A 24944-nucleotide genomic window follows, 5' to 3' on the forward strand; every position below is an offset into this window, starting at 1 on the left:
CAGATCTTGATGTCTCCAGAAGAAAAAATACCCTGCCTATTATAGCACAGTGGGAGTACTGAGAAATCAGCCAAGCTTCCCTTCACAAAATGACCATTCCAAGGATTCCTCAGGTGAGGGGACAATTTAAACCAATTCATATCTACAGTGCAAGATACATCCTCCCTCCACATATTCAAACCTCTCTCTCTCTCGCAAAATATTAAATAAAAAGAAAATATGGCATCACCAACTTGTAGGTTATGAATGATGACCTCTAGATAATATTATCAGAAGATGAAGCTGGAAAGAGTCATATAGACCTGCATCAGCTACATGGCTGACGAGAGACATTTTACCTTGTGCTGAAGCAGTGCCTTGCCCAGTACAGAAGCTTCTAACACAGGGCATCCTGCTGCTTTCATCTTCCTCATTATTATAGAATGTGGCTGATGCAGATTGAGAAAAAATGCAATGTACAGTTCACTGCCTTACTCTAAAGGATGGACACACTGTTCTTTTAATTCCTCACAGTTTATCAGTGTGTGAAGGATTGGCAAAGTCTCACTAGTTCGCCAAGTATAAAAATGCCAAAGATACCAAGAAGTATGAGACAACAGATTAGATAAGATGATCATAAGGCAATTCAGAAAGTTATACTCCCTATTTTTATATAAAGTCGTATAAAGTCTGATTTTCTTCAGTATATTTTATACTCCCCATTTTTTATATATAAAGTCCTAAACCTCTGGGAGCTAAAAACAACATTCATTCCTGGGCTGAGACCACATAGCATGCTTATTTTAAATAGTTCCACAGTGACTAGAGCCTTAAAAACAGAAAGGAGAGATGGTGGAAGTGGGGGGATTACTTTTATTACCTAAGTCACATTCACAGAATGACTAAGTTGAGGAGCTATATTTTTTTACACTAGCATCCAGGGCTTTTTTGTAGAAAAGGTCCACCAGGAACTCATTTGCAAATTAGGTCACATCCCCTGACACTAAGCCAGCCAGAACAGCATCCCTATGCATTCCTGCTCAAAAAAAAAAAAAAACCCTGCTAGCATTTCATCAAATGTTTTTAGAAATGGCATAATAATTTACCTCATATGAAAGTTTTAATTTTCACAGTGCTAGTTCCATGTATTGAATTGCAAACTCTGCAATATTGACAGCAGTTCTGTGTACCTACCTTGGCAGACTGCCTGTCACCAATAGGAAGAGACACTCCCTGAGTATATGGGTCAACTTCACCAGATGTAAGATATTTTTTCTGTACAGAAGAAAATCAATGACTCATAGCTTCCTGAACTAGGTAATCCTACTGGATTTAGCCATTTTTTAAAAGATAACTCTGCCTGAATTACTTGTATCACTTATTAAATTATTTCTATCACAGATCTGATACACACATTCCTTTTGCTGCAGCAGACCTTAGCTTATTATGCATAAGGTTACAGTGGGTCTATGCATAAAGTGACAGTGGAGTCTATGCTGAAGCAAAATAATGAGTCCTCTGAAGCATCACCTATGAGCAAGCACTTTTGTGGTACTGACAAAAATGACTTACATAATGGGCTACTGACCTACAATTTCTATATAATATTGAAACAAGCATCCACTTCTTCATGCATTCAATGCTTACTATAAGAAAAACAATCCAATTTCCACAACGATGGAAGGGTTGTGTGAATTCAACTATTTTGAAATAGTTTTATAAATGTAAACAGCACAGGGAGATAACTTAACACAATTTTTAAAAATAAAACAAAAAACAGCCACCAGAGGTGTAACTACTATGTGAATAAAGGACCTTACCAACAAACCATGCAAACAGCAAAAAAAAAAAAAGCCATACAATATCATGAATTTTTCCCAAACCTTAACCATGTGAAACCTGTTTTGATCACCATTGTATGAATTTAGAGAGCCACAGAGGAAGTATAAAGATAATTATACTACGGTATAATGGCTGTAGGGTTGCCAGGTCCCCACTTCATCACAGTGGAGGGACGGGGGGGGGAAGCATCCCGATGCAGTGACATCACCCAGAAGCGACGTCATCACATCAGCAACCTCAGATGTGATACTCTGGTTCTTGGACAAAGTCTTATAGATTTTTTTGCTTTGAAACTATAGAGTTTAACTAAAAACTATAGCACTGTCACATGACATCCCTAGTGGACATCTCTGGCATTGTGTCAAGGATGTCACATGTCCATGTTACAGTTTGGGGTTGGCCAGCAGTGGGCCAAAGCCCCCAAAAGCAGGGAAACCCCCGCCGGGACCTGGGGGCTGGCAACCCTTAATGGCTGGCATATTAAACTAGTACTTAAGAAGCCTATGTTCAAATCTGCTCTCTGCCATTAAGCTCATTGGATGACCAAATTAAGTGATAAAATGGAGGAAAATATATCTGTATACAATCCTAAGGATCTTAGATGAAGGCAGGATAACAACTGATATAGAGGTACCCTCCCTGAACATAATGAAGTACTCATGCCACAAGTCCTTAGTCCATCCATACCCATCTGTCCATTATTGATTTGCTCAGGATTCATTCAAAATACTAACATATTCATTTCCCTCATCATCCAAAGAGCTCAATACGGCATATACAGTAGTATGTAGCAATTTCTCATGCTCTAGCATGATGTATATAAGGTATGATAAATATAAAGCAAATCAGAAATATTTGATTTTTAAAAATTAAAGGGGTACCATCAAAGTGAGTATCTGAGTTCTGTTTGACAACATGCCAAGAGCAGGCACAATCAGTTATGTTTCCAAGCTACTAAAAATAGATATAAACATAGCTAAGTAAATTAAAGGGTAACATACAGTATAATTCTGATGAGTTTTTTTAAAAAGTTCTAAAATTAATCATTTGTCAACTCAAACTGATGGCACACCAGTAAAATAATGTCAATATATGCACTCCCTGCAGCAAATGACCACATGAAAATTAGTACAGAAGAGGTATAAATTCAGCAGTGAAATAAAAAATGAAAAACAACCAATGCAATAAGAGAATATGAATGAAAAATAATTACACATAAATTATCTTATGACAAGCAAGCTCACAAACAACAGCTACAGCACGCACCAACACAGAAAATGTTGATTTTCAAACCTTTTCGTTAGCAAATTTAATTAAAACCAAGCAAAGCATTATGTTAATTTGAAGAGTATCATGATGCAAGCACCCTACCTTCTTCTTTGCCAGTGAAATACCCTAAAATCAGGAAAATAGACTGTTCATAAGAATATTTCCATAAAATTACGTTTATCCCAAAACTGAAGCTTAATCCCTACAAGACAGAAGTGCTATCGATGAGTGGAAGGTCTAAGCCAGGGTTTAAGGTATCACCAGTTTTGGATTGCATTGCACTCACCTTGAAGGAACAGGTACATAGTTCATGGGCATTCTTGGACTATCACTGGATAAGCAAGTGGCAGCTGTGGCCAAGAGTTCCTTTTATCAGCTTTGATAGGTTTTAACCAGCTGTGCCCTTCCCTGGCTAGAAAAGATCTAGCTACTGTGGTACACTCCTGATTACATCTAGATTATACTACTGCAATGCACTTTATGTGAGGCTGCCCTTGAAAAGTGTTTGGAAACTTCAACTGGTACAGAATGCTGCAGCCAGTGTGTTGACTGGAGTGCATTATAGGGACCATATCTCTTTAGCTTTAGTCCACCTACACTGGCTCTCAGTGTTTCCAGGCACAATTCAAGTATTGTGTTGAACTTTTGAAGTGTTAAATGGCTTGGGACCAACCTTCCTGAAGTACTGTCTAATCTCCTACAAACCTACTCAACCAGTGCAGTCATCTCCCAAGGTCCAGCTTCAGGTGAACCTGCCTTCTGACATTAGGTGAATGACAATCCAGGAGTGGAAATTCTTGGTCGTCATATCATAATTCTGGAACTCCCTCCTCAAGGAGACTTGCCTGTCCCCTACTATTACCATCTTCAGTCAGTGAGTAAAGTTTTTTTTGTTTCATCTGGTGCTCTTTCAGTGATCCCTCCTTCCTGCATTATGTTTTGATTGCTGTTTTTATTCTTTTGTATGTGTATTTTAGCTTTGGTTTAAAAAAAAACAATCAAAACTATTAAAACCAAGTTAAAATACATATACAATAAAATACACATAAATAAAAATGACAGTTAAAACACAGGACAGGGAGGAAAGATCACTGAAGGAACATTCGATGAAACAGAAGAGTTTAAATGTACTTCTACTTTGTAAACAGGGATCAGAAATTCAAATAGACACAAAACTTTTAATCAAGACTTTTTTTACCTGAGAAAGGTAACGTCTGTAGTCTTGTCGAAGCTCCTCCTTCAGCTTGTGTTTTTTACGCTCATATTCTTCCCCAAGAGGCAAGCTTAGGCCATATTCTGTAAAATGTAATTTAGCTCTCAGGTTGGAGATTATATTACACACACACACACCCCTGAAATTCAAATAGGGGTGATGAACATCTGGGTGAATGGATATTCAGTCTTATTCAAAAGAACAAACTTGATTTCCACATACTGATTTCTGTAGGAGATAAATCATAAATTGTCTTGTTTTAAATAAAATACTTTTTACTAAGCAATGTAACCCTGAAGTTAATTCTATTTAGGGTTCCAAGTCTCCCACCCTCAGTAGAGTTTACTCCAATTTCAAATCCTCCAACCCATTAGCACAGAGATAGCCAGTAAGGGAATCCCCACCACCTAAGAGCTCCATCATCGCCCAATGCAATGACATCAGAAAAAGATGGAGGAGGAGAAAAAAATGGATCTATATTCCATCCTCCACTCTGAATCTCAGAGCAGCTCACAATCTCCTTTATTTTCCTCCCCCACAACAAAACCCTGTGAGGTAGCTGGGACTGAGAGAGTTCTCACAGAAGCTGCCCTTTCAGGGATAAGCTCTGTGAGAGCTATGGCTGACCCAAGGCCATTCCAACAGCTGCAAGTAGAGGAGTAGGGAATTAAACCCAGAAGCCGGGCATGTTGCACAGGGGATGCCCTAGCATTTGGGTTAAGGATTCTATGGTGCCATGGAGCTTTTACCCAAATTCTAGAGTGTCCCCATGAGATGTGCCTGGCATGATGATGTCACTTCTGGGTAATGTCATTGCACCATGCACACTATGTGCATGCAAAAAAAGACCCCCCCACTGGCAGCCAGGTAAGTCCTGGCAAACCTAATTCTATTTAAGCCTGAGCCATAAAAGTAAATGAAGAAGTGTTCAGCAAATTATTATCACAAATTTTCTGTAGAATTGTATCGCTTCCATTCACTGCTCACAGGGAGATACACTGCCCATTAATTTAAACTAGTTTTGTCCAGTATAGAAGGCATTTATTATAGTGCTCTTCCCAACTTGCTTCAGTGCCCCTTTATGATTCATTTATTCTGACTATAGAGCATTGTCTTCCGCCCTCATCCTTTTCCAGCATCCAAGCTGGCTACGTGCAACACAAGAAAAGGAAGGGGGGGGTCATTCTAGTCTATGCTGTAAAACCTGACTGGAGTATCCCTCTAAAATGAACAGGACAGCTTTTGCTGAATGGGGCAGGATAATTGAATGGGCATTCTTGCATGTATTCCAATATTTTTGTTAAGCAGTAGCCAACCAACACTTGCTAAATACAATATATGTGTCTATTTCATAGCGAAGATGAACTTGAGAGAATTCTTAAAACATATTAGAATAAATAGTCTAAGCCAAAAAAAATACATGCAATGCACGAGGATGGCTATATACATGGTAAGGTCTCTTCAAAATGCAAAGCTACTCTTGGAGCTGTTTCACATATGGCTTCAAATCACTTGAAGACTACAGTAATAATTTCACAAACAAGCCAGAGACCAAATAGCACACATTCAAAAGCTCCATCATCTCATATTACTACTACCATAGGGTTTTCCAGATCTTTCGTTCAGTTGAAGTCATTAACTTTTGAATAATAAAGTGATAAAAATAAAAAGTTGTGCATATGTAGACCAGCCTTAGTCAGCGTCAAGCTTAACAGCTGTCTTTCATTTTTCTACTGAATCAGCAACCACCAGTAGTACATAGGTACAACATAACTGGCAAGCATTTTTGCTAGTAACCGGCAAAGATAAATTCAGTATCAAGCAATTCAGCTTCTCTTAACCTAAGCAATCCAAATTGCTTTTGGATTTTGGATTTTAAGCTGCGCCTTGCCAAAGGCTGAGCACATTTCACAGAGGTCTGAGAGGAGCAGAACAGAGCAGAGCAGCTCTCATAGCTGAGACAGCTGGAGAAGTTGCTGAGAATTTCTGAGTTTTGAAAGACTTCATTCTGAGGTTTGTGGGGCTGCCTAAAATTCTGAGGTGTGATAGCTGGGGAACTGCTGTTTGTTTGGTCTTTGTTTGCTCTTTGTTTGGTTGAGTGGGCTAAAGGAGAAAGAGATTGAGAGTGATTGCTGCTGATTGCTGAGGAGTGCCTCTGCTCCACCCTCTTTGCATTTTAAGCTGCGCCTTGCCAAAGGGCGAGAACTAAAGGGCTCTTGGCCTGTGGCTCTTCGCCTGGGGACTCCCTAAGGACCAGGAACCTAGATCCCTGATTTCCTTGTTCTCCCAATAAGGTAAGTTGACCCTCCAGAAGGGGAGCCACTTAAACAAACAGCATTTAAAGAGGACTGTATATTTTAAAATATATATATAAATCATGAAGATAGAATGCCAGCAGGGGGTTGGGGGCTTTCCAGAGTTCTGCACTGAGTGTCACATGTACGACTATCTGCCCAAAGGACAGAAGTCTTGGGTGTGTGCTCGATGCAAGGAGCTCCTGGTCCTCAGGGAACGAGTTCGTACCCTTGAGGCCGAGGTGACTACCCTGGAGAAGCAGAGACAGTCAGTTAGGCACTTGGGGAAGACTCTCGGGGGCATATTAGATGAGCCCCGCTCTGAATGTAGCAGTCCCGTTGCTGCCAGAGAGCGTGAGGGTCGAGAGGGAACAGGGCACCGTGCTGAGGATAAGGGGATTGCGCCCTCAGAAGGGACCTCTTTTTCGGTTGGTGAGCGGGAATCCTTTCGCACCAAGGAACCATCCCTGGGCAGGGGGAGAGGGGGGGGTTTGGTAGTTGGTGATTCGATCTTTAGGCAAGTAGACAGCTGGGTGGCGAAACCGCGTACTGATCGTATGGTGACTTGCCTGCCTGGTGCGAAGGTAGCGGACATTACGCGTGTAGAAGATAGGCTTATAGACAGTGCTGGGGAGGAGCCTGTGGTCGTGGTGCATGTTGGCACCAACGATGTGGGGAAATGCAGTCGTGAGGTCCTGGAGGAAAAATTTAGGCTGCTAGGCGGGAGACTTAAGGCCAGGACCTCCAAGGTAGCCTTCTCGGAAGTGCTACCTGTTCCACGTGCAGGGCAGGAGAGACAGGCACAAATTAGAAGTCTCAGTGTGTGGATGAGACGATGGTGTAAGGAGGAAGGGTTTAAGTTTGTTAGGCACTGGGATGCTTTCTGGAACAAGCGGGAGCTGTACAAAAGAGACGGTCTCCACTTGTCCCCGGATGGAACCAGGCTGCTGGCGCTTAAAATCAAAAAGGTGGCAGAGCAGTTTTTAAACTAAATCTTGGGGGAAAGCCGACAGGAGATGAAATGTCTCTGGTTCGGGAGGACTTGTCTCAAAGAGATGAAGGGTTGGCTGCTATTTTTCTACCGGGTAACGGACCAGAGTTGTCCACTGTGAAGGTGACAAACAGTATGGACCGTATGCCAGAGTCTCGAGGCGGCAGAAGGAAGGTGGCAGGCCTAGCTTGCCTGGGAAATTATAGATGTTTGTATGCAAATGCTAGAAGTGTTCGAAGTAAAATTGGAGAATTGGAATGTTTAGTGTTGGGAGAAAACATAGACATTGTGGGAATTTCAGAAACTTGGTGGAATGAGGAGAATCAGTGGGACACGGTGATTCCTGGATATAAGTTATATTGGAAGGATAGGGAGGGAAGGGTTGGAGGTGGGGTGGCTCTGTATGTCAGAGAGGATATACGGTCCAGTAAGAATGAGGTCAGAGAATTAGATTCACTTTTAGAAATGCTTTGGGTTGAAATAGAGGGCCCAAAAAGAAATTTAACTATGGGAGTTTGTTATCGCCCACCAAATCAAAAGAGAGAGGACGATTATAATATGATGGAAGGCTTAAAGATAGCGGCTAAACGTAAAAACTGTGTCATAATAGGTGATTTTAACTACCCACAGATTGATTGGGTCAATATGTGTTCTGGTCGAGAGAAAGAGATTGAGTTTCTTGATGCTCTCAATGACTGTGCTATGGAGCAGATGGTCTCAGAACCTACCAGGAGTGGGGCGATCCTGGATTTGGTCCTAAGTAATGCCCAAGACTTGGTGAGAGATGTAAAAGTGATTGCACCGCTTGGGAGCAGTGACCATAATGTTATTGATTTCACCGTTTGTATAAATAGGGAGTTGCCCAAAAGACCGCCACAACCACGTTTAACTTTAAAAGGGGTAAATACACTGAGATGAGGAGGCATGTGAGGAGGAAACTGAAAGGAAAGGTAAATACGGTCAAAACCCTTGGGGAAGCTTGGAGACTATTTAAAACTATAATCCTAGAAGCTCAGATAAAATACATACCACAAGTTAGGAAAGGCACAAACAGGCATAAGAAAAGGCCTGCATGGTTAACAAACAAAGTAATGGAAGCTGTAAAAGGTAAGAAGGACTCCTTTAAGCGGTGGAAAACCAGTCCAAGTGAGATTAGTAAAAGGGAACACAGGCTGTGGCAAATCAAATGCAAGACTGTGATCAGGCAGGCAAAAAGGGACTATGAGGAGTATATTGCAAAAAACATAAAGACCAACAATAAAAATTTCTTCAAATATATTAGAAGTAGGAAACCAGCCAGGGAGGCAGTGGGGCCCTTGGATGACCATGGGGTAAAAGGATTACTGAAGGAGGATAGGGAAATGGCTGAGAAGCTGAACGAATTTTTTGCCTCCGTCTTCACTGTGGAAGATGAGAACTTTTTGCCCGCCCCAGAACCACTAATTTTGGAAGGGGTGTTGAAAGACCTGAGTCAGATTGAGGTGACAAAAGAAGAGGTCCTACAACTGATAGACAAATTAAAAACTAATAAGTCACCGGGTCCGAATGGCATACATCCCAGAGTTCTGAAAGAACTCAACGATGAACTTGTGGATCTTCTAACAAAAATCTGTAATCTTTCATTGAAATCTGCCTCCGTTCCTGAGGACTGGAAGGTAGCAAATGTCACCCCCATCTTTAAAAAGGGTTCCAGAGGAGATCCAGGAAATTACAGGCCAGTCAGTCTGACTTCAATACCGGGAAAGTTGGTAGAAAGCATTATTAAGGTCAGAATGAGTAGGCACATTGATGAACACGGGTTATTGAGGAAGACTCAGCATGGGTTCTGTAAGGGAAGATCTTGCCTCACTAACCTGTTACATTTCTTTGAGGGGGTGAACAAACATGTGGACAAAGGAGACCCGATAGATGTTGTTTACCTTGACTTCCAGAAAGCTTTTGATAAAGTTCCTCATCAAAGGCTCCTTAGAAAGCTTGAGAGTCATGGAGTAAAAGGACAGGTCCTCTTGTGGATCAAAAACTGGCTGAGTAATAGGAAGCAGAGAGTGAGTATAAATGGGCAGTCTTCGCAATGGAGGACGGTAAGCAGTGGGGTGCCGCAGGGCTCAGTACTGGGTCCCATGCTCTTTAACTTGTTCATAAATGATTTAGAGTTGAGAGTGAGCAGTGAAGTGGCCAAGTTTGCGGATGACACTAAATTGTTCAGGGTGGTAAAAACCAGAGAGGATTGTGAGAAACTCCAAAGGGATCTGTTGAGGCTGGGTGAGTGGGCATCAACGAGGCAGATGTGGTTCAATGTGGCCAGGTGCAAAGTAATGCACATTGGGGCCAAGAATCCCAGCTACAAATACAAGTTGATGGGGTGTGAACTGGCAGAGACTGACCAAGAGAGAGATCTTGGGGTCGTGGTAGATAACTCACTGAAAATGTCAAGACAGTGTGCGTTTTCAATAAAAAAAGGCCAACGCCATGCTGGGAATTATTAGGAAGGGAATTGAAAACAAATCAGCCAGTATCATAATGCCCCTGTATAAATCGATGGTGTGGTCTCATTTGGAGTACTATGTGCAGTTCTGGTCGCCACACCTCAAAAAAGATATTATAGCATTGGGGAAAGTCCAGAAAAGGGCAACTAGAATGATTAAAGGGCTGAAACACTTTCCCTATGAAGAAAGGTTGAAACGCTTGGGACTCTTTAGCTTGGAGAAACGTCGACTGTGGGGTGACATGATAGAGGTTTACAAGATAATGCATGGGATGGAGAAAGTAGAGAAAGAAGTACTTTTCTCCCTTTCTCACAATACAAGAACTCGTGGGCATTCGATGAAATTGCTGAGCAGACAGGTTAAAACGGATAAAAGGAAGTACTTCTTCACCCAAAGGGTGATTAACATGTGGAATTCACTGCCACAGGAGGTGGTGGCAGCCACAAGCATAGCCACCTTCAAGAGGGGTTTAGATAAAAATATGGAGCAGAGGTCCATCAGTGGCTATTAGCCACAGTGTGTGTGTATAAAAAATTTGCCACTGTGTGACACAGAGTGTTGGACTGGATGGGCCATTGGCCTGATCTAACATGGCTTCTCTTATGTTCTCATGTTCAAATGGTTGACAATCAGAAAGACAGACCACAAAATCCAGACACCACATTTTACCTTTGGAGAAGTGAGTTTATGGTACAAAAACAGAAATCATTTAAGAATAGAATCTATTTTATCTAGCTATTTCTCTTTTGCCAAGCAAAACAGAACAGTTATGGCCAACACATAGTTATGCAAGCACTTAAAAGTAATTTACAAAAAAAGGATCTGAAGATAAGAAGTGCACCATAAAAAAGTGTGAAGTGAATGGCTGAAGTCTATATGATCTGTGTACTCTTATTTGGAAATAAGATCTACTAAACTACATCATATTGTGTAAATGTGCATAAGTTTTGCCTGTACTGCTTTAGGTGATTAGGCTGTATGAACTTGAGAGATTTTTTTTCCCTTCAGAACAGCAACAAAACTTATATTTTGTACAGAAAGATATCGGGACACTGTCTCCAGAAAAATATAAAAAATTTATTAGGAGGTGGTCTTTTGGACCAATATAGACCAACATAAAACTGAGTTTCTCCAATAAAAATTACACCTTATGGTAACACTCCAAATAAACCACACGGAATGGCCTATTTGTAAGCTAAACTACGATAAGTTGTAGAAGTAATTTCAAATAAATACATTCACAGGCTCCTTCAGAACAAGCTCATATCTTTACTAAATTACTAACTCAGGCATGAACAGTAGCAAGGAGAGAAGATGCAGAGCACTTTTTCCAAAAGACAGGCTACTTTTAAGCACATACATTTTCTGACAACTAATACATATTCTTGAGAAAACAAGTCCATTTATTTTATTCCTTTTGTATTCCACCCTCCCCCATCCCAAGCAGGCTCAGGGTGAGTTCCATTATAAAACCACAGAAAGCCATTAAGAAATAAAGCATATTTAAAATAATCAGAATATTAGCATTAAAACGAAACAGTTCCTCAACAGATAGCCACTCAGTTTGGCCCACAAGGTCATAATTTATCAAAAGAATGCAATTCAGCGCATGGCAACTAACAGAGCAATCCTAAACAGGTCTACTCTGAATTCTACTAAGGAATATTCAATGGGGCTTGCTCCCATGAAAGTGCTTTTAGGATTGCACTGTTAATCTGAGTCAAACATCTAATTTCTTCTGCCCCTTAAAGTGCACATTTCAATGTGATAGTGTAAACAGTATGTCTAACAAACAAGTCATTTGTCTGTGACATCATATTACTAAGGTGGCTAACCACTGTAGTTGACTGAAAGACAACTCACTGTATCTGCTTAGTATAATGGGAATCCAGTGGTGGTTCGAGACAATATACCTGTAACTACTAAATGCTAGGGACTGACAACAAAGGACAGACATCAACTTCATATTCTGCTTGCAAGCTTCACTGAGGTATTCAGCTGACCACCACCAGAAATGCTGAGACAGAAGGATCCTGACCTTAACTAGAACAGCAACTGTATTTTCTAAAATATAATAGAACTTATAGATCAAAAGTTAAATACAGGACACGTACTTTTTTGGTGTTATCTTGAAGTTTCCTCAGTGGCCTCTGAGGGCAAGCAACAAGTAATTGTTATTTGAGGTCATTTCTAGTGATGTCATTTTACCTAGTCACACTACTGACACTGCCCTGTACCTCTAAATCTGAACAGTTTCATCAAAGATGTGACACAAGAACACAGGCTGTCTGAAAAGTTTTCAACCAAGCTTCTTTTACGCAAAAATAAAATACCTTATTCTTTTTCAGTATGTAGGAGATGACACTGAACTGCATAAAAAAATTAGCCCTCAGTCTCAGCTTGGACTGCAGTACTGCAGCTTACCACTCTGCGCCATGGGAGGGGGGGCTAACTGGAGTGAGTGCTGGTTCCATGTGAAGGCATAATATTGCAGAACTTAATCTCACTACCAAAGACAAAAGAATCCCATCTTATTAACTGATGATTAACTTTGCCAAATTTGAGCAGATACACCCCAATATATTGACAGCCCAGTATTCTACACAAAATTCTGACACCTATGGCTGCATTTTGTTGAAAAAAAATGTAACAAACTTTACATGTGATATGTAATTTGCACTTTAACATTATAATAAACTGAGTATGCTTTCCCAACAGTTTTCCCCAAAAAAACTTAATTTCATATTGATCATCCAAGGAACTCAAACTATTGGGAGTTAAACTAAACTAAACCAGTCTGTAGTTGTGGCTTTGCACACATGGGAATAAGGAAGAGAGTATGAAGGCAGACAATAAACTGCTGGGTTTTGACATCTGAATAGGAGTTGTACACTGCAGTTCTATGCAGTGCTACATCACATCTTTTATGCGTATCTTGGTATCAATTTTCAGTATTTATGTATGAAGACAATTTAATTATAGACTCATGTAGCTTGACAATGTAATAATACTGCTATCATTTATATAGGACCTTTAATTTCTGAAGTCCTTTATTGTCTGTATTGTGTTTGGCCTACAGTGCTACAGAGCAGGTTAATATTGTGTTCATTTTTGCAGATTATGAGAAAAACAGAATATACAACTTTCCAAAAATTAAACACAAAGTCCAAAAGTGAACTCTTAAGTCTAAGTGGACAATTTTATTACTAAGTAACTTCATTACTAAGCAGAGCTTAGAAGTGCCATCCTAGGGAATTATACCCTTCAAAGTTTGTTGACTTCAATGGACTTAGAAGGGTGTAACTCTGCTTAAGTTCCTTGTGTAAAGTTATACTCTGCAATATTAGCTTGTAATTAGTATAGCACAAGTTTTGATAAACATTCTAACGACATGCTCAAATGTCATTCTTGCACTGAAAAAGAACCTTGATCACAGATGGAAACCACAAAAATAGCATCAGAACAGAACATATAAGCATAAATTAAATGTAAACAGTAGAAAAGCAACTTCTCTTGTTGCTAAGATACAACCAATGATGCAAGAACCCTCTGTACAAGGTGGCCATCACAGAAGCTCAATACAAAACAGAAAACTGGGGCATACAAGTGGATGGAAGTTGCAGGGTAACAGTCTCAGGAGTTAGGAACATCTAGATATATAGTGGAAATGTGTGTGCCTGTGTGCAAATGCCAGTGAAAAGTGCATTTTTATACTTTAAAGCAGGAGCGGCCAAACTTGCTTAAGATGTCAGATGTCTGAGAGCCGTGACACAGGAGGGACGGAGGAAGGAAGGTGATGGGGAGGGAAGAGGTGAAAAGAAAGTAACTTTAAATGCATTCTCCAAGCTGCTGGCTCCAAGTGGAAAAGGAACATGTCTCCCATGTAATATTACCATACTACTAAAAGTTAAGGTAAGAGTCAGGCTTGGCATTTTCCTGAGAATGTAAGAAATCCTCACTACTGCAAGCTATCTATCAAAGGAAAGACAATCAGAGAGCGTACCCGGAGGAGGTACGGGCCCTGCGGAATCTGGACCAATTCCGCAGGGCCTGTAAGACCACTCTTTTCAAGCAGGCCTTTGTAGACCATTGATAGGATGGCTGTTTAATCCACCAACGATTTTATCTAGTGACCCCTGCCATAATATAAATATACAGAATAACATCAAGAAGATCACCGCCGTCTAAATTATGGAACGACCCAGACAACTGGAACTGGTTTTAGATTGTTGTTTTTAAACTACTGTATAATTTAATTGTTGTTTTAATTTACCTTATATTGTATAATTTTATTGAACTGTTGTTAGCCGCCCTGAGCCTGCCTAGGCGGGGAGGGCGGGATATAAATAAAATTTATTATTATTATTATTATTATAAGAAGCTGAATTATGACCTCAGTGGGACAGCAGTTCCAGGTACATGCAATCCTCTTTTGTGGCACAGCAGCCAGGTCATAATGCACAAGATCCTGGAAGAGAGCTCCTCATGGTTTAGATCTCACCATAGAGCTCCTAATGATCTAGATCCCATCATATGTACCAAAATCCCTCTTTATGTCACCAAACACCACACTCCTGGACACAGGAGAGACCAATATCAGGTAATCTTTTAAGTCTAACTGTGCATAGGGAGGAATGCAGTTAGGAAAATATTTTCTGTATTTATTGTTAATTTAAAGACTATACAAGCTTAATATTTTTTTAAAGACAATACCAAGTACATCGGTCTCTTGATTATTTGGTGGAATGTTTTCTTTAGCCATGGATATTAACATTCTGCTGGTTTCTGTAAGCTTCTCTGCACTTTTGTTCTGAAAATGAAAAAAAGCATGGATAAGGCAAAATGTGGAAGCATAGTTAATCATCAATGGGATAACATGCTCCCATTTCTAAAGGATAAGAGCTTTTACAAGTATCTTTAAATAAAACACGGGGTTTTAATGTACATATTACAAACTACATGACTTGATGGTTTATGAAAATATCATGATAATGTACGACAGCAATCACAACCTGCACATTTCCTTTAGCAGTCATATCTAGAGATGGAAAACTTCCATTAATTTTGAAGTCGGGGGATTTCAGGTGAGGGACACAGAAAATTTGGGGGTCTATAGGGAATACTTGATTTGTTATCAAGCCTAAGCTTATTTTGCTGCTTTATCAACACAAAATGCATAATTTATAATTTCACACATCCATGTTGTCCTTCTAGTAACTGAAAACTTATGGTTGACTGTTTTATTAGTTATGCAGACAATCTCTCACTTTTATTATTTGTTAATTATTTGGATATTATATGAGTGAACAAATATAAATAGTAAAATTTAAAAATGTAGAAAGAAATTCCCATCTATAGACATTTTCCCCTTGCTACTTCACCTGAAAAATTTTATCTAACTGAAAGTCTTGTATATCTTGTCACTAAAATTTGGTCCAATATGGAGTTACACTTATGCCATTCTTAAATTATATTACTTTATGTTATATAAGTTATCAGTGTCCTCAGTCCACAGATTCTCATACTGTGCTAATGACCTCTGCATATGCACCTCCTGAACAGATGTTCAGGGCTGACAACCTGATAGGTCCGGATTCCTCATTTTGTTCCTATCAGGCAGCAAGAGCTATCAAAGCTGGCAATTCCACACAATCAGTAAGGAATACATACAAAGTTAAGATCCAAGGCTCACTACCAACTGCTGGATGTTCATTTAAAAAAAAATTCATATAGCACCACTGGGCATGGACAGTTTCCAGATGCCTACTTGTCCTCACTGGGCAAGACCAAATACTTTAAACATTCTCTCTCTCTCTCGGCTTGACTTCGCGAACGAAGATTTAAGAAGGGAGCAGTAGCCCACGTCTGCTGCAGGCTCACTGGTGGCTGACAAGACCAATGCGGGACAGGCAGATCCGGCCACAGTGGCTGCAGAGAAAAGTCTGATTTGGGGTTGGTGCTGTAGCAGTGCGTTTCTTCCTCAATTCAATGATTTACAAATGTCACCATGAAATAAATTTGTACAACAGATAACTGATGTTTTCTTAGAGCATTACCATTTACCTCTCCAAAATTTCAGCCAACAAAACTGCAATTAATTTTATATCTAAGGCTGTTTTGCAATAGCAGCATTATATACTATACTACCAACAGTGACTCAATGCAGGGATCACACCAAATTATGGTTAAGGAAAGAATGCTATAGCTTTGTGAGATTTGTAAATCACAGCATGCAAGCAGCTGTCAAAAAAGTATCAGAAAACATGGTATAAGATGGGTTGCAAACTGTTTTTAAATAACTATTCTTGCCTTTAATGTCTAATGTGATAAACCATGCTTACAGCCCCCACTTCACCTCCAGCCACTGCATGATGGAGATGGAAATGAACTAATGAAATTGGTGCTGAGAGGGCAGAAGATACAGCTTTAAATGATGGTTCGCCTGTTGTCTTTAGGACTTGCTGTTGTTGTTTTGCATTTGAGTTGCAGCTGACTTATGGCAACACTGTAAGATCATTAAAGGTATGATTTTGAACAAGTTTTAAGTGAATAATACTGGTTATGTTCTTCACTGAAACTTTTCAAAAGGAATAAAAATCTTACTCGCATTTCCATGTAAGGAGGATCATTTTCAAGTTGTGCTTTATCTTGTGCCAGTTTTGCCTTTTGATCTTCAATGAACTGGTCTATATCATCAGCCATCTTTTCTGGATTCTGTGGATGATAAAAATTACATATAACTTCCCAATTCGACAAAATATTGTCTTTCTCCTATATTATTTAGAACCAGGGCTTTTTTTTTCCTGCCGGAGCCCACAGGAGCAGAACTCTACCTGGGCTAGCCAGGGCTTTGGCTGGCCCAACCCACCATGCAGCAACCACATGCTCCCAAGCCAGGCAGTGCGGCTTAATATGCAAATGAGCTCCTGCTGGGCTTTTTCTACAAAAAAAGCATTGTTTAGAACCATTCGCTACGAAGTGCTGAACATGAATTTACTGTCTGAAAAGGAAAAAGCGACCTCTCATTTTTATAAATAAGAGATCTACAATTCACTGAATCTTAAAGGCATTAAAAAAATCGCAGAAGAATCCTAGAATTCAGCATCATCAAACTTAAACAACATGTAAACTAAGTATTAATTCCATAACAATGCGGTGCTACAGGCTTCTCCGCCTTAAAAGGTAGCAGCTTTTATGTCATTAGCATGGCTTTTTTGGAAGAAAAAACTGAGCGGGAACTCTTTTGCATATTAGGCCACACCCCTGACAACATCAGATGTGAAGTTACCTGTTCAGTAGGTTACTTTCTGCATACTGACACAGAAAAGTATAGTGCCATCAGCTGCATTTTATGGGTGTGTTCTCACAAAGCCCAATGAGAGACCTTGTTTTGCCCCCCCCAAACATGGCCGGAGAGAGAGAGCCACATGCAGTGGAGCAGGCAGCAGCAGGCCCAGCTACACCCAGGAGGGAATGCTCACGGGCAGCTCCGCATCTATTGCTCTCTTTGCAAGCCTATTGGAAGCTGGAAGTGGCAGAGAGGACAGGACACACGGACTGGGAGCACATGGCTACCTAGTGCCTTCCTTCTGCCAGAGACCTTTTTTTGAGCCAGAGCACTGGCCAGGTCATCTGGAACTGAGTTCCTGGGCATTCCTGCTCAAAAAAAGCCCTAGTCATTAGAATAAACGTAGGGACCTCAGTGTATATAAATAGATAAATAAGATAAGACATGAACAGAACAAACCCAACTTATGACTAGATGATTCCTCCCAAATGAAGAGAGATTCTGTTCTTGAAGAGTCATTGCACAATCAAGTCAAGGTGCCTTGTGCATGCAAACAGGTGCTTGCACATGGATCACCCTCTAGCTTAGGCTCTGTGTGTACAAAAGGGTGATATATGAGGAATAAACTCCACAAGCAATGTGTAGTGCTACATATACACTGTACCCTTTGCTGGTCCAGGGACAAACAGTTGAAGTGTCTGTAGAGGAGGAGGAGGAGGAAGAGGAAGAAGAGGAGGAAGAGGAAGAAGAAGAAGAAGAAGAGGAAGAGGAGGAAGAAGAAGAAGAAGAAGAGGAAGAGGAAGAAGAAGAGGAAGAAGAAGAGGAAGAAGAAGAAGAAGAGGAAGAAGAAGAGCAGATTTATATCCCGCCCTTCTCCCTGAATTAGAGACTCAGAGCGGCTTACAATCTCCTATGTCTTCTCCCCTCACAACAGACACCCTATGAGGTGGGTGGGGCTGGAGAGGGCTCTCACAGCAGCTGTCCTTTCAAGGACAACCTCTGCCAGAGCTATGGCTGACCCAAGGCCATTCCAGCCGGTGCAAGTGGAGGAGTGGGGAATCAAACCTGGTTCTCCCAGATAAGAGTCTGCACACTTAACCACTACACCAAACTGAGGGGAAGAAATCCCCTCAATTTCTTTCATCCTTGACAGGCTCTCCCAGAACTGATGATCTCTACAATTGAAACTGAAAACCACCAACTGTCAGAGAGCAGATCCACGGATATATGTGACTATCTCTGTATTGAGGCCAAAGAGCAAAAGTCTTGAACAGAACTGCTAACTGCCTGCCCACAGCTCAGCTATACTTGAATAATCAACATAACATGAAGATGAAAAAGCTGACTAACAGACTGCTCTGGTGCACATTCACTGTGACAGGCATAGGACCCCAACAGCATTCAAACACAATCACTTATGTGATCACCAGTGTTCCCTCGAGGCTGAGTTAGTGTGAGCTAGCTCACAATTTTTTAGCCTCTGGCTCACACATTTTTGTCTCAGCTCAGGAAAAATGGTCCTAGAGCAAACTTATTTATGCAGTAGCTCACAACTTTAATGCCAGTAGCTCATGAAGTAGAATTTTTGCTCACAAGACTCCACAGCTTAGAGGGAACATTGGTAATCACATTCCCTTGTCTGCACTGCCCCAATGGCAGCATATACACACAGTTATCTATCATTGCACCTCTTGGTTTACAGAATTAACAAATATAAACTAACCCTTTCATCCTCTTGCTACCATGTTGGAGCAGAAGAGAGACACAGTCCTGAAAGTGAGCACATACACTACTTAAAGACAATGGAGTATATATTTAGGTAAAACCATCATTACTGAGCATGTAAAGGACTGTCTCCAAATAAGCCCTATAATGCAACATAGAAGCCCGTCAGCTTTTTCCACTGATGCTGAAACCCTATGGTTAAAAAAGTAAGCCATTTTTATCTTTCATAGATGCCACAACTGTTCAAAGGTATTGATATAACAATAAAATTTATTAATTTTCCAAAATCACAAAGAATCTTTGTTAAATTACAGGTAAAATAAATTCTTCAGGAAGAACACATGAATTAATGTAAGAGAATCTTAAATTTATGCAAAGTGCTTAAATAAATACTAATTTAGCTAAAAGTAAGCTGTTTTTTACATGCTGACTCAATGACGCAAGCAACAGCTTGCATGTTCAAAACAGAGAGTACAAAATATACACCAGACAGTGCCTGGTTATCCTATCAATGCTTACTGTCATGTGATTTCAGTGCAATTTTTTTTGTTAAAACTAAGATCATGGAAACAGCCCAGTATAATTCATTTATAAGCCTTGCTTCGATAAAACTATTAGTGTTAAAATAAATTATCTTTCCAGTTCTTCTAAATGCTTAATAATTAAGAAGAATTTTGCATAAAGTGAGGCAGGCACATATTCTTCAAGTTTACTTGGAATGAAAAGGAAAAAACAAATTCTCATACTAAAGCACTGGTATCACTCTATACCTACTTATCATATTTATTCAGAAGGAAGATGACCCTGAATGTATATGCCAAAAAAAAATGCTACTGGACATAATGGTAACTTGATGTGAATAAAAGATCACCCAACCTTCCCCCCCCCCTTTTTAAATTTTTTGCAAGTTTGTGTGTGCATGCGCACATGTATTCCTGGAAATCATGGCAACTTGTGGTGACCCCTACTGGGGCATGGAAGATGTTCAGAGAAGTAGCTTGATACAGTCTGCCTCTGCCTCCCGCTCCTGGTATTCCAAGGAGGTCTCCCCTCTAAGTACTTGTGAGGGTAAGCCCTGCTTAGCTTCTGAGACCAGAAAAGATCAGGCTTGCCTGGGCTATTCAGGTCAGGGCTCCCCAGCTTTTTCTTGATGAGGTACCTGTGAAAAACTCTAGTCTTGCATTTGAGTAAACACTAGTTTGATATTTTCACAATGTGCTCATTGGCAAGATAATTAAGCTTCCCAGAATTAATTATATTCCAGTAGCTACCTTTGCTGATGTTTTTAACTTCCATCAGTTCAGCAAAATAGCTTAAATAGTAAAAATATTTAACAGAAGATATTTTGACTAGCTTTCTTTTTTGTCCTAATAAAAGTAAACTATACTAACATATTCCAGTTTGTCAAGGTTCTAAACCTCAATAAAAATCCTGTTCAGATTCATTTTAGTCTATAAATTTTTACCAATATATATGGTAGACAATACTGGGCATAGAATACTCAGTTTCCAGGCAGAGCTGATGCAAGGTGACCAGACCTTTATCAAGGGAGACAGATTCCTCAGATAGTACTTCACAGAGGTTACAGCAGCAGTGAAAATCCCCAGTACTACTAAGGCTGCTACTTGCTTTAAACAATGACTATAGCATAACTGCTCCTCCTACTTCATCTCCTATAAATCAGACCTGATGATGTAAAGGGAAGGGATGCAAGGGTGCAACAATATTGATGGCAACTTGTTATTCACCAGTTATGCCACTGAAAAAGCAATTTTCAGCAACATCCCTCAAAGAGATGTCTATAACTGATTCCAAGAGCCCCTGCAGGAAAGAAAGGCCTAACTCACTTTACCAAATATAAAGAAACAAGAACTATGTGACATCCAACTAAGACAATGTTAGTATAATACCACACAACAGCAGCGGCACCCGTTTTCAGACTCATGTAGAACATCAAATCCAAAATGCACGTTTCCTCCTACTACAAATATAATTTGAAATAGGCCCTTGGCTATCACCAAGGCCAAGAAATCAGGAACAGGCATTTGCACTTCCCTAGGACAAAAAGTCTGGCTATCCTCACGACCACCTATCCATTAATTCCATTGTGCAATAGTGAAGCCTATGCCGACATAATATTCCCTGGCGAGCAAATAGAAATAAATGATGAATTGATGGTCAGAACAGCCAAAAAAGCCAAAATGAGATATATGGACTAAACAGCTTCCATGGTGTTATTTACTTATTAACTCTGGTTCTTTCAGGCTGTCATCGTTACAGAAATAACTCTACAATCTTGCAAAAAAAAAGAAATAGTAATTACTGATATTGTTAAAATGACAACAATATTCTCCTTTGCAAAGCTTTCATATTCTCAACTAGTTTCATGATAAATAATTCTAAGAAATTATTAAAAGATTTGATCTTTCCATTTGTGGCCTGGAACTTTGTCATTCGTTTCCTCCACCTACCTTGTTTACAAATATTCGATTAAAAAAACTTTTAAAACAGCAGCCTCGCGATTATATTGAAAAACAGAAACCTCTTCCAAACCCAGACACCAGTAGAGGGAGTTACAAGACACAGAACACCGGTGGGGGTGGGAGGGGATAGAGGACTGGATTACAAGCCTACAAACACTAACCCGGGCAAAAGCGCAGCCAAGATAAAGGGATTTACTTCCGAGTAAACAAGGCTAAAATAAGGCTGTTCGTTGTGGGAAAGGGTGAACTACAAGAGAAAAGCCAAGAGCTGCTTGTCAAGGGCGTTGGGCTCTTTAAGAAGCGACACGGCGTTGTTAGGCAACAGAGTCACAACAAAACTGGGGCCTCTAAACTGCCCAAGCGAAAAACGACCATGCAGGCTGGTCTCCTGCACAGGAAGCCTGTGTGACAAACAACTCCCACCCCCGCAGTCTCTTCACGAATGCCGGCCAGCCCCTCAAGGTCTACGTCCCAGAGGCATCTCCTCCTCCCCTTGGCAGCCCGTTCCTTTGGGTTTTAAAATTCCTCCCCCCTCGGGGAAGGCGGTGAGCTTCAGCTTACTCCTCACGCACAAAAGCGCATTTTCCAGCCTGCTCCAGAAAACGTACCCGCCGGTGTGGAGGGAAACGCGCCACCATCCACCACCTGGTCGGGACAGCTAGTATCCCCGCACCACCAAACCTACCGCGGCTCTGTAGGCCCAGCTCGCCGACGAGATGTCAAGCAGTCACTCCTGTCTCTCTCAGTCGCTAACTAAAGCCCCTCTCTGGCTGGCTCCTCAAGGAGGAGCCAATTTAACGGCAGCAGAGAGGCCAAGGGGGAGGCGGCGCGCAACGCCTCCCTCTGCCGTTTGGTGCAAAGAATAAATCGTCGTGTTGGAGGGGGGATTGGTTTTGGAAGTTGAGCGGCGTTTGCTGTGAGAGAAATACTATCGTGAAGGCCTTTCGGTGTGTATGAAAAGTTAGTTGTGGTGAAGTGCTCTGTTGTATGCTGCGCCGTCAACAGTAACCTCCGCAGCTCAACCCTGTGTAAGCGACCACGTCAGGGTTGATATACAGGGCGATCTTAAACGCATTTAATTCAGGTGCCTCACAGAATGCAAGGTGTCCTGCCCCCTGTTTAGAATTGCCCCCTTAAATACTCTGAATATATTCGTATTTTACTCTTAAGCAAGCATTTCCTTAATGTGTGATTAGAAATGCAGTCCAGATCATATTTTTAAAAAAATAAGTTTAAATAACATTTCAAAGACTAGGAAATAGGGACACATGGCAAGCCGACAGGATGAAAGTTAATTCATTTGAAATATGATGCATTGCTGGAGGATGTTATTTGAAATGCGGATACTGTGGACAAATAAGTGGGTTTAACTCAAGCTTGAACTGAACGCTGGAAGACCACTATGTTCTATTGGCCGTAATTTGTTAGTGATCCCCAGCCCCAAAGAGGTCCGGCTATCCTCAACAAGGGCCAGGGCCTTCTCAGTCCTGGTGGAACTCTGCCAGAGACCATCAGGACACTAAGAGATCTGTTACAGTTCTGCAGGGCTTGTAAGGCGGAGATGTTCCATCAGGCTTTCGATTAGGACAGCGATGGTTGTCCACCTCTATGGGGCCCCCACCCCGACGTACCACCCAGAAATCTGAAACAGAAGACCGTGAATAGGATGCCACTGGAGTGTACAATTTATTTTAGCTAATTGATGTTATTGCTTTTATATGACTGTATTTATTATTCTCTGTTGTAAATCACCCAGAGCCCAATTCTGGCCAGGATGAGGCGATTCATCAAATCAAATAAATAATAATAACAATAATAATAACAACTCTCCCTAGAAGCTAAAATGACTAAACTGAGGTTACTGTACTTTGGTCACATTATGAGAAGGCAAGAGTCACTGCAAAAATCAACAGCTAGGAAAAATTGAAGGCAGAGAGAATAGAAGAAGACCCAACATGAGATGGAGTGACTCAATAAAGAAAACTGCAGCCCTAAGTTTGCCAGACTTTAGCAAGGCTGTTCACCATCCAGTGTTTTGGAGGTCATTAATTCCTAGGATCATCACCATAAGTCAAAGGCAACTGGAGGGCACTTAGCACACAACACAGTATGCTTTATGGAGCTGTCATGTTGAATATGAAAAATTCCCTTTCAATGTGGATCTTCTCTGCAGGTTTTTCAGACAGGGTTGTGAAATGTAATGAAAAGGGAGTTGATACATAGCCTTCCAGAGGAATAATTCCAGAGTGAAAAATAAGTAGAAGTCGCGGCACAGGAAAGATTAACAAAATTTAGCATATAGTGGGGGTTCACACAATGTATACTAGAATAAAACATTAATTATTTATATTAGTTTTTAGGTTGCTACAAGACCTATGTTTATTTAAACTGCAAACCTACAGCCTTGTTAGTCAGTTGCAAGAAAAACTGAATGATCTTGTGGCATCTTTAGAGGCTAACAGGTTTCTTGGACAAACATTCACTTGATCAGACCTATACAGTTCACACGGATAGCCAATGTAAATTTGTAACTGTAAAATGACAGTGGCATCCTAATAGGGTCTACCCAAGTCTATTCAGTGGGGCTTCCTCTGTGGAAAGTGTCCTTGGAAGTGCACTGTAAACCAAGATCCCAGCAGCACCCTAAAGATTTATGATGTAACGTATCTTTAATTGAAGTGGGCTCTGGTCTTCGTCAGCAGCCACACAACTCAGAACTTCTTTTTAGACGTATGCAGAGTCTTTCACACAACCGCTCAATAACATAACTCCACTCGTGTATCTGGGATTAGGCGAGACAGGCTTCCAGAGCCTAGGGAAACCTGTAGTACACACTTTTCCAAAACAGACCATCTGGTATAGAATTTGGAAGAATGCTGAGAATGCAAAAATAGAGATACAGAGATAAAAATGAAGACTAGATAATTATTTTTGCTGTTGGTGACAGCAAAATAAGCTGAAGTCCTGTGGCACCTTAAAGACTGACAAATTTTAATTCTACCAGACTGCGGTCCACTTCGTCAAATGCATGTGATCATGGCAGAACAAAAACTTATTTGTCTATAAACAGTCACGCTGTTTAAAAAATGTGATCACATACAAGCGGAAAATGTATTAGCATTTACGTTTTAAAAATAAAGACATTTCCAATGCAAAGCACAGATTTCAGAACTGAAATACAAAGACCTAAAACGACACCCCTCTGCCCTCACAGGGAGCCAACAGCAATGGAGTTTCGCTTTTTTACCGGAAGTTCAGGCGGAGTCTTTTTGTATGGCAGGATCAAGTCGTCGACGCTAATACAACCGCTTTTCATTTGGGGGTGGGATTAACGGAAGGCGTCGCTGAGCGGGCGGAACCATCCCCGCACATAA

At 40.7% G+C, this 24944-nt stretch overlaps 1 protein-coding gene across 4 annotated transcripts in view; it reads right to left on the minus strand.

Moving 5' to 3' along the window:
* CSPP1 (centrosome and spindle pole associated protein 1) overlaps positions 1–24868 on the minus strand; it is an 83615-nt gene extending 58747 nt beyond the window's left edge. For 3 of the 4 annotated variants that reach the window (XM_060243694.1, XM_060243692.1, XM_060243691.1), the window contains exons 1-5: positions 24818–24862; positions 16678–16788; positions 14788–14884; positions 4289–4386; positions 1174–1254 (exon numbers count right to left, since the gene is read on the minus strand). In XM_060243694.1, the coding sequence (XP_060099677.1) occupies positions 1174–1254; positions 4289–4386; positions 14788–14884; positions 16678–16776 (375 nt within the window). In that variant the 5' untranslated portion in view covers positions 16777–16788; positions 24818–24862. Of the gene's footprint in view, positions 1–1173; positions 1255–4288; positions 4387–14787; positions 14885–16677; positions 16789–24817 lie in introns of all 4 variants that reach the window. The other variant, XM_060243693.1, reaches the window with a different exon arrangement.
* Positions 24869–24944: the final 76 nt, after the last annotated feature.

This window comes from Heteronotia binoei, chromosome 7 (genome assembly GCF_032191835.1).
Source record: "Heteronotia binoei isolate CCM8104 ecotype False Entrance Well chromosome 7, APGP_CSIRO_Hbin_v1, whole genome shotgun sequence".
Lineage (NCBI taxonomy): Eukaryota > Metazoa > Chordata > Lepidosauria > Squamata > Gekkonidae > Heteronotia > Heteronotia binoei.